The following is a 15,414-nucleotide window of genomic DNA, read 5'->3' on the forward strand; positions in this document are numbered from 1 at the left end:
CTTCCAACCATCCTGCGGTGGTGCCCACCCCAGAATTTAGCCCTCCCCTGGGAGGTGAGATGGGTATAATAGGAATCCACTAGAGAGCCTGGCCCTGAGTCAGAGTCTAGTTGGGTTTTCTGGGCTGGGTGGGCTCCCCTCCAGGGGAAGCACAGACAGCGCATTCCAGACAAAATGAAATCGCATTCCTTCATCCCCCACCAGAGAGGGTGGCGCTGAGGGACAGCAGCTGTAGCAGCACAGGTCAAGGGGCGGCAGCTGGTGGCCCAGGGCGAGGCTGGGGTGTGGACTGTGGGCAGCACAGGAATGGAGGGGGATTTCTTTCAGACAGTGATTGAATGCCAGTTCTTTGACCCAGAGGCCAACAGTGATGTCACCCAGGTCAGAACTATTTGGAGCCTCGAGGAAGGATTCGTTCACTCAGTACCTTACAGGTGGTAAAACCCAGGCCCTGGGGGTCCAGGGGCTCAAGACCACCTGAGAGCCCGGCCCAGAGTGGGAGCTCCGAGCAGGAAGGTGGAGGGAGCACTTGAGAGGCCACAATCAGAGCGCCTTTGGCTGTAACACAAAGTCAAGACTTTGATTTCCTTGGAGACTCTGGCAGCTACAGGGAGCAGCATCAGGCTGGACCGGAGGGAGCCTCTGCCCCTGACCTCACCCTTGGAGGCGCCTCAGCCTGCACAGCCTTATAAGGAAGTGCCCCAAACAAACTGAGGAAGCCACCTCCGCCCCACACCCCCCCCCCCCAGCCGGTCTCCGGCTAGCTCAGAGGCTATATTTACCAGAGGAGGCCCCAGAATAACCTCCCACCGTCTCGTGCTGTGTGTGTGTGTTGGGGAATATTTCCTCTCTTGCCCCTCTTCGTTCTCCTCTGTGGGGACTCCACCCTTAGAAGTGTGTCCTGCTGGCACATTCACTCAGGACTCAGGACTCCCAGGCACCAACCAGTCCTTGCTTCCCTGCGGCACTTTAGTGTCCTCGTCCTGTTTTTGTCCCCTCGGAGGGCCATCTGGTCAGCTTTCTTCAGGGCTGTCCTCGAGGAGATCCCAGGGTCTCTGTGAGCCTGCTGAGATTGCAACTCTTGTCCCCGCTTGGTCCTCTCTCCTGAGTCCTGCGTCCCAAGCATGCCCTCTGCCCTGTCCCAAGGCATCTCTGTCTTAGAAAATGGCACCCCCACGTCCAGGGTTTGCACCAGCCCTGGGCCACGCTGTCCTGTGCTCCCAGTCTTCTGCACAGCTCCTGAGACCTCACTTTGCCCCCCCCCATGTCTTACTGTCATCCCCCAAGCCCGTCCCCACATCTTGACCTGCACCTGCACCATTAACAGACTCTGGCCTGTTCCTGCTCAGAGTCTGTCAGGAAACGGAAGTCCTGGAGGTGGCACCTGTGCACAAGCCTTTGAGAAGCATCCCTTTCTCCTAGGAGGAGTCTGTGCTTCCTGGCTTCCTGGTGAGGACTTTGCCCGCTGCCAGGGCTCCCTGCCATCTCCCCAAGGCCTTCTTCGACCCTCTTTTCTTCCCACCACTCTGCCGGCTTCCTGTCTTCCACTACCCAGATCTCTTCTGTTCTAGGTGCTGCTGTTTCCCCATACACCCAGTATTCCCCCCAGCACAGGCCACTCGGGGCAGCCTGCCCTCCTCTGCACCCCTGCCCAGCATGCGTCTGTGTCCAGAGACAATTTCAACTTGGCAGCCTTTGTTCCAGAACTGCTAAAGCTTCCTGTGCAAAAAGCTGTGTTATAAGTTGTCAGGGCTCTCAGAGCCTGCATGATGCAGATGGTCAGTAAAATGACAACCACACTGATGATCCCAAGCAGGGGTGTCCCTGTCACTGTCCATCTCTTACCTCCCTTGCTGCTTGGACTCAGAACCATTTCCATACAGACCACGCCTCCTGCTGTATATATAAACCCGAAGAGAAGTCCTCACTTCTCTCTAACTTGCAACCTGACCCCTGTGTAGAGTTTAGCATCAGTGGCCAGTTGGGATAACTATAGAGGATCATTAGCTTGTGAGGGTACAGGATAGGGATCTGGTACAGGGCAGGGCTAGTTGGCTTAGCTCTGCCTTTGGTATTCACCCAAGCAGTGGTACCCAAGGGCCTGGAGAGAGGAAGCACAGGATGTCTTGTCCCCTTAGAGTGACAGGCTTTGCCTGCCTTTTGCCAGCATGCTGATCTCTGCCCTGTCTGCTGGCAAACCAGACAGGAGAGCCTTGTTATTAGTGTACAGGAAGGAGAGAGCGGAGGCTTGGGCTGCCAGGAGGGTGGGGTAGAGAATCGGGATCCTGGACCCCCAGGGCAAGGGTGAGGATGAAATGGGCCCCGGAACCAGAACATAGATTTGAAAGTTGTGTACAGAGGAGCCCACAGTGCCAGTTGGCTAGGACAACCTTTGTCTACCCTCGTGGGGAACTCTTGATCCTAAGGAGAGAAGGAGCCTGCTCGGGGCTTCTGGCAGTGTCCATGTGGGACAGCCAGTGTCATCCTCATCACGGTATCTAGATAATATCTGGGCATTTATCTTCCTCCCTGCAGAGGTAACTGACAGGTACCTCCTGTTTGGGTACCCCAGCTTTGAGGAGTGTGGGTGCCTCCCTGCACAGATGTTGAGAGAGAAGCCTGCCGGCAGAGCCTGCTTCTGAGGCACCCCCAGCATCACATAGAGCGTAACATCCAGGCTCTCACCTGGACAGCTCCCTCACATCCCCCCACTCCCCCTCCCCCGTCCCTTGCTTCAGCATGTGAGAAACATAACAGGGGAGACCTCCACCGTGAACTGCAGAGGCTTCCCCTGGCCCCTCTCCTGTTCTCTCAGCCCCGGGAGGCCACCCAGGACGTAGGGCGATCCAGCTTCCCCTCATGAAGTTCAGAGAAAGTGATGACTTGAGGCTGCACAGCCAGACTAAAGCATGCCAGGCCTCTGTCCTCCCTCCCCAACGCCAACCCTGTCAGTCATCAGACTAGACAACTGTTTAGGTTTAGGAACCAGGGGGCTAATTATGCTGGAGACACTGAGGGGCTGGCTAGGAGGCCATGCAGCGGGAGGGCCCTGTAATCAGTGCTGTGGGTGGAGATGACAACCTGGCCTCCCCCAGAGGCAGCCCCTCCACGCCATTGCTTCTTAAGCAGGAGGACCCCCTGACAAAGAGACGGAAGCAGCCAGACTTTGTAGGGAGGGACACAACTTTATTCAAACAAGGAAGAGCAGAACAAAATCTCAGCAGGCTGAGATAAGATGATAGGTCGGTGGTCACAATTGCTGCCCTCAGCTCCTCTGGGTATAGGCCAGACCAGACATGGTGAGGATGGCTCTACTGTAGACAGGCAGGGTTAGCAAGACCTGGCCAGAGCAGCCCCAGGGGAAAGCTCAGAGCCAGGCTTCTCCTGGCAGGGAGATGCAGAAGAAAGGGGGCCTAGTGCCGGGACTCAGCTTGAGCCTTCAGGACAATCCAAGCAAGATGGCCCTGACAGGACCTCATCTCCCTCAGCCCGCCACACCTCTCCAGGACAGACACCACAGGTCAAGCTATCGAAACTGAGGGTGCTGGCCCCGAGCAGGGAGGACATCCCCCCACCATGAAGCCCTCAGCATCAGAGGAGCACTGTCTAGTCTTCCCCCGAGGACCAGGAATCTCTATCTGCCCCACTCAAAGGGAACTCCAGGGACTGGCTTGGGCCTCGGTGCACAGGAGACCCTAACAAAGGGGCCTTTAAGGCACCCACTTCCTGTTGCTGCGAAGGGTGTCCTTGATCCTGGTGCCTGTCCAGGACTCCCTGCCCCTCAGACTGCTCTAACCCATTCTCCAACCTCCCGTTCATGTGTTCTGACTCCAAGTTGGGGGCCTGGCCACTGATACCGAAGGTGTCTCCTGCCCCTGGGACCACGTTAGTCACCCCTTGGGGGGTATCCAAATGGTCAGGGGCTTGATCCTCCCCCTCTGAGGAGACAGACTCAGATACCTCTGACCCAGAAGGCTCAGCACTGTCCTGAGACTCAGTTTCCAGGCCAGTCACAGAGATACCAGCTGCAGCACCTCTCCAGCCATCATCCCAGGGACCACTGATACCCACAGACTCGTGTTCCTGGAGGTCCCCTCTTTGGGTGACATGTTGGACCTTGGAGGGTCCTGACCCCCACCATTGAGCCCCTGACTCAGTCCCGTCCTCATGCTCTTCTTCCTCTCCCTCCTCCCCACTCTCTCCCTCCTCCCCACTCTCTTCCTCATCAGCGAACCCATCAGACTCCCCACCCTGATCCCAGCATTCAGGCTCTGGCCCTGGGGGTACCTGGCCCAGATGATCTGCCACCTCCTTAGGAAGTCCTGGAAGAAGAGAGGCCTCAGTCCCCAGGTCCTCAAACTCCTCAGATGATAGGTCAGAGTCATGGCCTCGCTCCTCCTCCCCCGGTGGGTTGCTGAGGCCCTGGGCAGCCGGGACAGCAGGACCCCAGCCTTCCTTCCTGGCCTCCCCTTGAGGGGAGAGCCTCTGCTCTCCAGCCTGGTCCCACTTTGGGGAGGTAGGGGACCTCAGGTAGAGGCCCAGGGGAGTAGAGTCAGGGAGAGTTTCACCTAACTCATCAGCCTCGCTTTCCTCTCTGCTCTCCTCCCAATCCTGGAGGCCCTCGGGGATCCCCCCAAGACCAAACTCTTGCTCATCTTCTACCCTTTCCAGTGATGCAGACCCACCTTCTAGCTGCCGCCCAGTTTCCCGGGTGCCCTCAGCCTGGGGCTGCCACTCATAGGCATCTTTCAGGATTGGGGTGGGTGAACAGGGTTCCATGAGCTTGGGACCAGGGGGTGCTAGTGCTGCCTGTGCACCCTCATCTCCCTCTGTCTCTGAGGGCCTGGGCTGAGGGGCATCACTGCCCTCATGGTCTGAGGCCTCCACCGAGGCTTCCTCCACTGCCCATCCCAACACAGGCTCTGACTGCTTGCAGCCCTTGGATTCCAGAACATCACTGCTAGTCCTGGGCAATTCAGAGATCTCTGACTCCAGGGCACCTGCCTCCTTCGGTTCTTTTCCAGGCCCTTCCAAGTCGTGAGCTATCTTTGCCTCTACACTTTCCTCCCCCAGGGATGGGTGGATGGCCTCCTCCCTGGCCAGATGCCTTGACCCTCCTGACCCTGCCACTTCCTGCTCCAGGCCCAGCCCGGCTCTGGTAGCAGCGTCTGAGCCCAGGGTAAGCTCTATCGGGTCTCGCTTACCTGCTTGGGCTACATCCTCTTGCAACAGGGGCTCTGTCACCTCTGGCATTCCCTGACCAACTGGGACCCCTAGGACCCCCACCTGCTCTGACTGACCCTCCAAGCCTTGGGGGGCCCCAGCACTCCCTCCCTCACTAGGGACCCTCGGCTCCTGGGGCTCAGAGCTCGCCAGGCTCCAGGCCTCCCCCATGGCGTCTAGTTGCAGCTCCCTCTCCTCAGCATCTTCTTCCTTCTCTCCTTGCCCACTCAGGGGCAGCTCTGCCTCATCCTCACTTTCTATTCCCGTCCTCCCTAGGGTTGGGCCCTGATCGGCTGCTGCGTTCTCCACTGCCCTGTCCTCCCACTTTTGTTGATTTCCAGAGCCAGGCAGCCCCTGCTCCACCTCTCCCAGAGACCTCGGCGGTTCCTGGTGTTCTCCCATCTCTAGGCATGCTTCCTCTCCCAGGGGTTGCCTGCCCTCCTCCACCGCTTCTGGAGAGTCCACAGCCTCTAGGTTCCACTTGCCCAGAGATCCCAACTCCTCATTCCCCCTCTCAAGGGGTCTCAGTATCTCTTGGTTCCCACCCACAAACCCCAGTGATTCTTGGACTTCTTTTTCTAGGGGTCTCGTTGTCTCTCTAGTCACTTCCATAGACCATAGTGACTCTTGAGCTCCTGCAGAGTTGATTATTTCCAGGTCCTCGTCTGCACTCTTCAGCGGTTCTATGTCCTCCATGTCTGAAGACTTCGCTGTCTCCACACTTGTTTCTTTCACTGACACCAGTGACTCTTGGTTCTGCTCTTCAAGAGATCTAACTATTTCCTGGCCATTCCCAAGAAACTTCAGTAACTCTGGACCCACCTTTTCTGGTGGTTCCGATGCCATCTGCTCATCCCCGAGAGCCCCCAGTGTCTGCTGAGTCTCTTGTTGAAGAGATCTCTGTATCTCTTGGTCCTGAACTTCAGGAAATTGCAAGGACTCTGGATCCTCTTTTCCCAGACATCTAAAGGCCTCCTGGCCCTCAAGAGACTTTCCTGAGTCCTGACTCTCTCTTTCTAGCAGGCTCTCAGTCACCCAGTCCTTCTCTACAGAACTCAGTGGTTCATGGTTCTCTCTTTCTAGAGATCTCTTGACCACCTTCTCTTCTTCTAGAGACCCCAGGAAGCCCTGGTTTTCTTTTTCTAGCTGTTTCACAATCCCTTGGCCCTCCTCTTCTAGAAATCTCTGTGGATCTTGGGTCTCCTGGTTTCTATCTTCATGAGATTCCAGGGACTCCTGAGTCCCTTTTTTTAATAGACTCTCAGTTATCTGGTCGTCTTCTAGAGACCTCAGTAGCTCCACATTCTCTTTTTCTAGAGACCCGATGGAGTCCTGGCTCACTTTTTCTAGAGGTTTCACAATTCTCTGCTCCTCTTCTGCTTCTAGAGATTTCAGTGGCTTCTGGTTCTTGCTTTCTAGTGGCATAACAGTGTCCAGGTTTTCATCAAGAGACCGCAGAGATTCCCAATTCTCTCTTTCTAGAGTTTTCACAATCCTCTGGTCCTCCTCTTTCAGAGAGCTCAGGGACTCCTGATCTTCCTTTTCTATCAGCCTCTCAACTCTCTGGTCCTCTTCTTCTACAGGCTTTAGTGGCTCTCCATTCTCTTTCTCCAAAAGTCTGTATGTCTCCTGGTCCTCCTCTTCCGGAGAGCTCAGGGACTCCTGACCCTCCTTTTCTATCAGCCTCTCAACTCTCTGGTCCTCTTCTTTCTCCAAAGGTCTATCTGTCTCCTGGTCCTCCTCTTCTGGAGAGCTCAGACACTCCTGACCCTGCTTTTCTATCAGTGTCTCAACCAGCTGGTCCTCTTCTTTCTCCAAAGGTCTATCTGTCTCCTGGTCCTCCTCTTCTGGAGAGCTCAGGGACTCCTGACCCTCCTTTTCTACCAGTCTCTCAACCAGCTGGTCCTCTTCTTTCTCCAAAGGTCTATCTGTCTCCTGGTCCTCCTCTTCTGGAGAGCTCAGAGACTCCTGACCCTCCTTTTCTATCAGTGTCTCAAACAGCTGGTCCTCTTCTTCTACAGGCTTTAGCGGCTCTCCATTCTCTTTCTCCAAAGGTCTATCTGTCTCCTGGTCCTCCTCTTCTGGAGAGCTCAGGGACTCCTGACCCTCCTTTTCTACCAGTCTCTCAACCAGCTGGTCCTCTTCTTTCTCCAAAGGTCTATCTGTCTCCTGGTCCTCCTCTTCTGGAGAGCTCAGAGACTCCTGACCCTCCTTTTCTATCAGTGTCTCAAACAGCTGGTCCTCTTCTTCTACAGGCTTTAGCGGCTCTCCATTCTCTTTCTCCAAAGGTCTATCTGTCTCCTGGTCCTCCTCTTCTGGAGAGCTCAGGGACTCCTGACCCTCCTTTTCTATCAGCCTCTCAACCCTCTGGATCTCTTCTTCTGGGCATCCCAGAGGATGCTGGCTCTCCTTTTTAAAAGCTGCCAATGACTCTATGTTCTCCTCTTCTGAAGACCTCACTACCTCTTCATTTCTCTTTCCTATAAATGAAAGCGTCTCTAGTGTACCTTCAGGAGACATTAATTCTTGATCCTCGATTCTTGGGTCTTCTTTTCCTAAAGGCTTAGACAGTTCAGGAACCCCCTTTTCCAGAGTTTTCTCTACCTCTACATCCTTTTCTTCTAAAGACTTGAGTAGTGTTTGTTTTTCTTCTTCTGGGCTTTTTAGTGTTCCCTGGTTCTCGTCTACAGACCTCAGAGAATTGCAATTCTCCTTCCCAGGGGTCTCATGGTTCTGGATTTTCAGAGACATAAGTGGCTCCTCTCCTAGAGCCTCTAGGGTTTCCTTTTGCAAAGGACCCTGGGAATCCTGGATTTCTTCTGTGTGTAGACCATCTTCTTGTGTTTCCTGTGCCAAGCTGCTCTCTACTTTTAACTCTATGGCAGCTTCTTTCTCTACTAGCTCCCAGATTTGCCCTTCATCTTCCTGGAATATGCTAGATCCTCTAGACTCAGTGGAGTCTCCATCTTTAGCCTCTAAAACAGGGTGATGAGGACTGAGGGATGGAGCTGAGGCAGTCGCATCCTCAGGGAAGTGGCCTGGCTGCTGGCCTCCAGCCTCCTCTAGTTCTGTGAGGACACCGGTGGAAACAGACGCTGTGGCTTTGGCCCAGAGAGGCTCTGGAGCCTGCTGCCTCTCACCCTGTGTCTGGAGCAGGGAAAGAGGGGCATCCTGGGCTCTGACCTCTGCTTTTGCAAGACAGGGAGCCTCAGTCATGGGTGGGATAGGTGTGCTGGCCAAGGTGGGGGTTCGGGCCTGAAGAAATTCCTGGGTCTTCAGAAAGGCTGTCACGGGTGTCTCAAGGGTATCAGGCAAGGGGGAAGGGAGGGGTGTTGGGCTGAGGACAGGGAGCACAGATCCCAGGTGCTGGTTCTCTGGTGTCCCAAGGAAACGCAGCTTCAGCTTGGGGTCTGGAAGAGCGGAGTAAGAAATACTGTAAGTATGCCCTAATCTCACCACAGAGCAGCCCTCACCCTGGCCAGAGTATACCAGCCATTTTCTCTGACCCCCACTGGCTAGACTGGGAACATCAGCGTGGCTGGAGCCACAGAGCAAAGATTTAGATCAATTGGTGCTCTTTAGGAAAGATAATTGAGAGTAAAGGGTGGCACTTCCAGGAGCAGCTGGCTCCTCCTCTTACCCTGAAAACCAAGGGAAGCCTGGGAACTTCGGCCAGGAGTCTGCAACCGGGAATTCTCAGCCTCCAGCAGGGTCCTGGTAGGGAGAAGGGGAAATGGGGTCAGTCCCAGCTGACACTACAGGCTCACTGTCTACCATGGTCGGTCATACAATAGCCACACAGTCATATACCCACAGCTATGGCATACTTGGTCACACCCACATTTGAGATACAGGGAGACCCCACATGCAGATTCCCACAGTCAGACACAGGGCCAAGTGAATTTCTAACGCTTAGATCAGACTCCTCAGATCAGTCTCCGCCTCCCCACCCAAGGCCAAGGCCGATGACCTCATCCTCTGGGAGGGAGGCCGATTCTCATGCTAATTACTGTCTTTTGTGTACACCACCATCTGGAGGGCCAGGAAAGGGGGGCTTCTAAGGGGGAAGTGGGAATTCTCAGGCTGTTCCCATGGGGTGGCTCCCTCTTCTGCCCCCAGAGCCGGTGACAGACAAAAGCAAACGAATTCAGCTCCCCCTCTCCAAATTCTTTTCAGACCTCAAACACCAGTGGTTACCTTCCTCTGAGCTGCCCGGACCCTTCCCCTCAGAGGGCTGACTGGGGTTAAGGCCCGCAAACCCTTCAGGGCAGAGGTCTCTAGATTCATGCCCCTGTCTTGGTGGCCTGTGGAGCTGATTGGAGGAGGAACCAATTCACAAGGGATTCCGAGCTAGTCTCTTGTTCCTGCCCACAGCCTTTCTTCTGTCCTCAGGCCGAATCCTGCCTCAGGCGCACAGTCCTTAAATCCTCACCGCTTTCCCTCTCTGGGCCTACCTCCACCTTCTCTTTGCCAATGGGTTCTACAGAAGGGGACACCCTGCCCTGGCCCCATACTCTGGAATGATAGCCCCAGCCCTCAGCAGTGGGGCTCCCAGCTGGGGTCTTTTCCCAGAAGAGATGAGGCTCAGCCTTCCTGAGGCAACCAAAAAATGGGTAGGGAGCTGGACGGGGCCAGGGACTCTAGGGCTTGAAAGGAAGCAGAAGGCTGGGAGCCCCACCCCTACCCTGGATATAGCTGAGGCTAGGTCAGATGGCAGACATCATGACCAGACACACCTCACACCTGCAGGTCTCTTCTGAGATTGCCCAGGTCCTCCCAGGGCATCTGCACAGGAACTGTAGATACTTTGAGAAAAGCCAGACGCAGATGCCTGTGCGTCCAGTTTTCTCCCTGAAGACTGAGCATCTCTTTTTTTTTTTTTTTTTTTTTTTTTTTTGGTTTTTGAGACAGGGTTTCTCTGTGGCTTTGGAGGCTGTCCTGGAACTCACTTTGTAGACCAGGCTGGTCTCGAACTCACAGAGATCCGCCTGCCTCTGCCTCCCGAGTGCTGGGATTAAAGGCGTGCGCCACCAACGCCCAGCTGACTGAGCATCTCTTTAAACATTACCTCCTCACCTCTTCTGGTCCTGAGCTCAAGGGGTAGCAGGTAGGCTCAAGTACCATCATAGACAAGTAAATAAACATAATAAAATTGTTAAGTGACTCAGGGCTGGACCCATGGTTCAGCGGTAAGAGTGTTTGCCGCTCTTGCAGAGAACAGGGCTTTGGTTCACAGCAGCCATGTGGAGCTACTCACAGCCACCTGTAACTCCAGCTCCAGGGGACCCAATGCCCCCTTCTGGCCTCTTAGGACACCTGCACACGTTACCCACACACAAATACACATAGATATTTTTATAAAGCCACAGCTGAAGGTCACAGAAAGTACAAAGTCAACTTCCTAGACCCTTCAGGCAAGGAGTCAGCCCTGTGTGCATCTGTGTACCTGTATGTAGCCACCTCCAGACTAAGGGACATCTTGAGGTGTGCCAGCTGCTGCCCCCCTTCCAGGATCTGGGCGATCTGGCTCTGTAGGCCCTGCTTCTCCTGCTCCAGGGCTTCCACGGCCAGCTGCAAAGCAAGGCAGAGAGTGAGTAGGAGGAGTCTCGCTGGGGCCCTGACCCTCCTTTCTGCTCTTGATGACTTCTTTGTAGGGCAGACTCCTGCTCCTCTACCTACACCCTCCCTGCCCAGAGCACTGGACTGGATCCCCGATACCAGGGGACACTCCAGCCTCTCTTAGACCAGGCTTCTCTTGAGGATGCTGACTCAATGGTAGCACTTGTTATTGAGAGCCCAGCTCCCATGGGAGGGGATGGGGTAAAGGAGAGGAGATGGGTTACAGAAGGAAAAAGGAAAAAGCAATTTATAAAGAGTCGGCTCGGAACGAAGGCAGCTGGGCCCTCACTGTCCCCAGCTCCTCAAGGCAGGCCTGGCTTCCCACTTCCCACATGTTCTGGAATCTTTCTCCTCCAAGAGGAGTGGGATGGTGGCCTCTTCCAGACGTCCGTCTGGACCAGGCAAGAGGCTGTTTTCTCAGCTGTTGGTCACATCTGTGCAGTATGAGGGGGAGGGTGCCCCGGGCTCGTGCAGTATGAGGGGGAGGGTGCCCCGGGCTCTGGAATGTGTTCCACGGAGCTGAGAAATCATGACACTGAGAGGCTGGTGGTCAGTGTTGTCTCGCCCTGTCTTCCTTCACCTTGGTTGCTAGGGACCTTGGGGCACTGAGGGAGCATGTGCTTGGAACCTTCTGATTGACAACAGCATAAGAAAGGACACAGGGAGCCATCCTGAAGGGAAGTTGCCATTCAAAGAGTGGAAACTGCTACAATGCAGGCCTTACAAGTGGGCTGTGCCATGAGGTTTCAGAACTCCCATCCCTGCCTGGACGGGAAGTCTAGGACCTGTGTGTTCTGGGCAGGGGCTTCTGAATACAGTTGCGCTTTCTCTTGCCCCACTCCCTTCCTGAAGGTCTCTTGGCATCCTAAGCACTTCCTCGAGCCTGGTCTTACTCTGGTCGGTGACCTCCTCACCTGGAACTTTTCAGTGGCCTGCAGCCGGTCCTGCCAGCGGCCCTCCAGCCTCTGTTCCAGCGCCTCTCTGCGCTCCTGGAGGCCGTCGCGTTCAGCCTGCAGCTGCTGCAGCTCTAGGCGACCCTCCCGAGCGCCCCGCACGGCTCGGCCCAGCCGCTCGCGGGCTTGGCCCAGCGAGCTCTCCATGTGAGCCACGCGCTCCTGATAGTCGCGCACCGCCCCGCGCCACGCTTCGCCCAGCTGTCGGGCCAGCTCCTCCACCTCGGGGGCCTGTGCGGGGGGCCCGCGGGGCGGCGCGGGGAGCCGGCGGGGCGCACAGGCGGCCTGAGCGTTCAGGTGCGCGCGCTCTTCTTCGTGCGCGGCCCGCACAGCCTCCACCTCGCGCTCCAGCTCGGCCACCCGGGAGCTCAGCCAGCCCTGCGCACTCTTCTCCGCCTCGAGCGCGCGCCGGCTGCAGGCGACCTCCTCGCTGGTCCGCTCCCGGGCGAGCCGCACCTGCTGGCACCGGCCCGCCACGCCCTCCAGCTCCTCAGCCAGGTTGTCGCGCTGCACCTCAGCCTCGTGCTTCTCCCGCCAGCGCTGGTCGACGAGGACCCGCAGGGCTGCCAGTTCGTCGTCGGCTCGGGCCCGCCAGGAGGCATCCCCGGACTGCGCCCGGAGTCCCCCGAGCTCCGCGCTGAGCAGCTGGTTCTGCTCTTCCAGCGTCTTGACCCGGGTCAGATAGGCCTCCAGGCGTCGATTGAGCTCCCACAGCTGGAAGGATTCCTCCCCGACGCAACCCTCCATGTCGCTAGTCTGGCCCACCGAGGCGGGCGGATGTACAGCGCTGGAGAAGGGAGCGGCCTTCCGAGCTCTCAGGGGAGAGAACAAGAGCGGCGACGGCGACCCAGCGGAAGCGGAGGACTCCAGGAGGGAGCGGAGCGAGGGTATTCATACTCCCGCCAGCCGGGCGGGAAAAGGGGCGGCACCCGGGCCTTAACCCTTTAGGGGTCAGTGCGGCATTCAGTCCCTGACTCCGTGGGGTGCGTGGGAGTGCAACCGAAGGGGCAGCCCGGCCCTGCGAGGTCCCGTCGATGCCCGTGACTTTCTGAGGGAGGCCTGAGGCACAGTCGGACCCCCCTCCCCGCCCGAAGATACACAGAACTGGCTCTGCGGACCTCCCTTTCCCACACACCCTTTCTCTGATCCTCTGAGATGCAGCTTCTCGTCTATAAAACGACTTGATGTTGGAAACCTCGTGAACTGTTGGGGAAAAAAAACGGACAATGCAGCGTTTTGTGTAAAACAGTGAACGCTCACCCCCGCGAAGGAGGCAACATTGCAGAGAGGCATTGCCTAAGGCAGGAAAATCCCAGTGGTACTTGGAGAAGCCTCCCGCTGCTCCGGAGGCTGAGCTAGGGTTGAGGCCAGCCCGGGCCATAGACACCTCCCCCCCCCCTTTTTTTTTTTAATAAAGATGATCGGTCTCGCTGTGTAGATCAGGATGGTCTGGAAATCATGGAGATCCTCCTGCCTTAGCCTCCCCAGCTGCCTGCGCCAGCATCGTTATCCAGCCAGCCCAGATGATGTTAGCAGACACAGTGCCCAGTTCGTACCCGCACAGGGACATCCGATTGCCGCCTCCTACATCAGGAAAAGGAGAATGGCAAGGGACGTCATAGGCTGAAGAAAGTTTTTTTGTCATTTGTCGTTCCTATAATTGTCGTTTACTCGATTAGGAAGTTACGAAGTTCTCAGGGGAGCCCCCTGGTGGCTGACAATGAGGTCTGGCGAAAAAAAAAAACGGGAATGATTTACAATGTACTTAATTACAAGGGACCCTTAGAGTCCAATGTTAGAACTCTTGATCCCCAGTTGGTGGACCGGTTTGAGAAGGATTGGGAAGTGTGGTCTTTTCGGGGGAGGCGTGTCACTGGGGGCTGGCGGGAGATTGAAGTTAGCTCTCTCACTTCTTTGTGCTTGTGGACTGAGAAGTGCCTTCAGCTCCAGTGCCATGCCGCTCTGCCTGCTGCCATGTCCCCTGCCATGATGTTCAAGACCCACATAACGAAGAGAGAACTGACCCCCACAAGTCCTCTGGCCTGTACATGCATATTGTGGTATGTATGCACCTGTGCATACACACAGGGAATAAGAAATAAGGGCTGGGGGCCGAGTGTTGGTGGCGCACGCCTTTAATCCCAGCATTTGGGAGGCAGAGGCAGGCGGATCTCTGTGAGTTCGAGACCAGCCTGGTCTACAGAGCTAGTTCCAGGACAGTCTCCAAAGCCACAGAGAAACCCTGTCTCGAAAAACCAAAAAAAAAAAAAAAAGAAAAAAGAAATAAGGGCTGGAGCGATGCCTCGGTAGTTAAAAGCGCTTGCTGCTCTTCCAGAGGACTCAAGTTCCGTTCCCAGCGCCCACATCCAGCTTTAGGGGCATCAAAGGCCTGTGACTTCTGCATGCATCCACACCAGTGTGTACATACCCATGCACAGACATACACACATAAGAAATAATAATTATTTTAAAATCAAAGTATGAATCGACTCTGAAGGTGCTAAAGATGTTCCGCCACGGTCCTGGAGTATCAAATGTTCAGCCAAGACTTTACTCTTTATGTAGCAGGCTTTCTTTTGGCTCACCAACTGGCTCCCGAATCATGACACGGAGACTTATTGATTATGAATGCTTGGCCTTGGGTTATGATAATTTCTGGCTAGCTTTTTTTCTTTGACTTAAATTAACCTGTTTCTCACAGATGGAAGCAGATGCAGAAATCTACAACTAATCAATGGGCCAAGCTCCTGGAGTGCAATCGAAAAAGTGAGGGAGGAGCAAAACTATGAACAAAGGAGTCAAGACCCGAGCTAGTGAGAGATCACTGATTCAGGTCTGACAAATGGGGAACCTGCATAAGACCAGACTAGACTCCCTTAATATAGGTGACAATGGTGTGACTGGGACAATATATGAGGCCACTGGCAGTGAGTCCAAGACCTAACTCTAATGTACAAACTGAGTGGAGTCATTCTATATGGAGAGATACCTTGCCCAGCCTAGACACAGAGGTCTGGGGGTGGGGAGGTGCCTTGGTCCTGCCTCAACTAGATGATGGGACAGACTTAGTAGACTTCATAGGGGAGGCCTTGCCTTCTCCGGGGAGCAGATGGGAGGAGGGAGGAGTGAATGGAGTGGGAGGGAGGGAGGGAGAGGGAACTAGGATTGAATGTAAAAAATAAATTAATTTTTAAAAAAGAGGAAAAAGGGCTGGAGAGAGGGCTCAGAGGTTAAGAGCACTGACTGCTCTTCCAGAGGTCCTGAGTTCAATTCCCAGCAACCACATGGTGGCTCACAACCATCTACAATTCAATATTGTGCCCTCTTCTGGTATGTAGACAGAATACTGTATACGTAATAAATAATCTTTAAAAAAGAACAAAAAAATAACCCGTTTCTCTTCATCTACATTTTGCTTTTTACTTTTCTTTCATTTTGTATGTCCTACTGTGTGTCTGGCTGGCCCCAGGCATCTCCTCTCTTTCTCCCTTTTTCCCTTTTTTTTTCCCCCCCGAGACAGGGTTTCTCTGTATTGTTTTGGAGGTTGTCCTAGAACTCCCTCCCCCCCAGTCTGAATTCCTCCTCCTATTTATTCTCTCTGCCCACCAGCCCCACCTCT

General features: G+C 55.1%; 1 protein-coding gene across 1 annotated transcript; it reads right to left on the reverse strand.

The window, feature by feature from the left end:
• Positions 1-3,165: 3,165 nt before the first annotated feature.
• On the reverse strand, positions 3,166-12,667 carry Nes (nestin). The gene is made up of 4 exons (XM_013120680.3): positions 11,757-12,667; positions 10,670-10,794; positions 8,864-8,937; positions 3,166-8,633 (listed from the first exon to the last, which is right to left on the reverse strand). The coding sequence occupies exons 1-4, from the start codon at positions 12,540-12,542 to the stop codon at positions 3,607-3,609; spliced, it is 6,012 nt and encodes a 2,003-aa protein (XP_012976134.1). The 5' UTR covers positions 12,543-12,667; the 3' UTR covers positions 3,166-3,606.
• Between the last annotated feature and the right edge of the window lie 2,747 nt (positions 12,668-15,414).

This window comes from Mesocricetus auratus, unplaced genomic scaffold (assembly GCF_017639785.1).
Source record: "Mesocricetus auratus isolate SY011 unplaced genomic scaffold, BCM_Maur_2.0 Super-Scaffold_100009, whole genome shotgun sequence".
Taxonomy (NCBI): domain Eukaryota; kingdom Metazoa; phylum Chordata; class Mammalia; order Rodentia; family Cricetidae; genus Mesocricetus; species Mesocricetus auratus.

Excerpts from the sequence above, each read along its gene's own strand:
- Nes (XM_013120680.3), bottom strand. The coding sequence starts at position 12,542 with ATGGAGGGTTGCGTCGGGGAGGAATCCTTCCAGCTGTGGGAGCTCAAT. Across the intron at positions 10,795-11,756 it reads AGGCCACTGAAAAGTTCCAG|CTGGCCGTGGAAGCCCTGGA; the intron begins GTGAGGAGGTCA and ends CTTGCTTTGCAG. Across the intron at positions 8,938-10,669 it reads CTGGAGGTGGCTACATACAG|GACCCTGCTGGAGGCTGAGA; the intron begins GTACACAGATGC and ends TCTCCCTACCAG.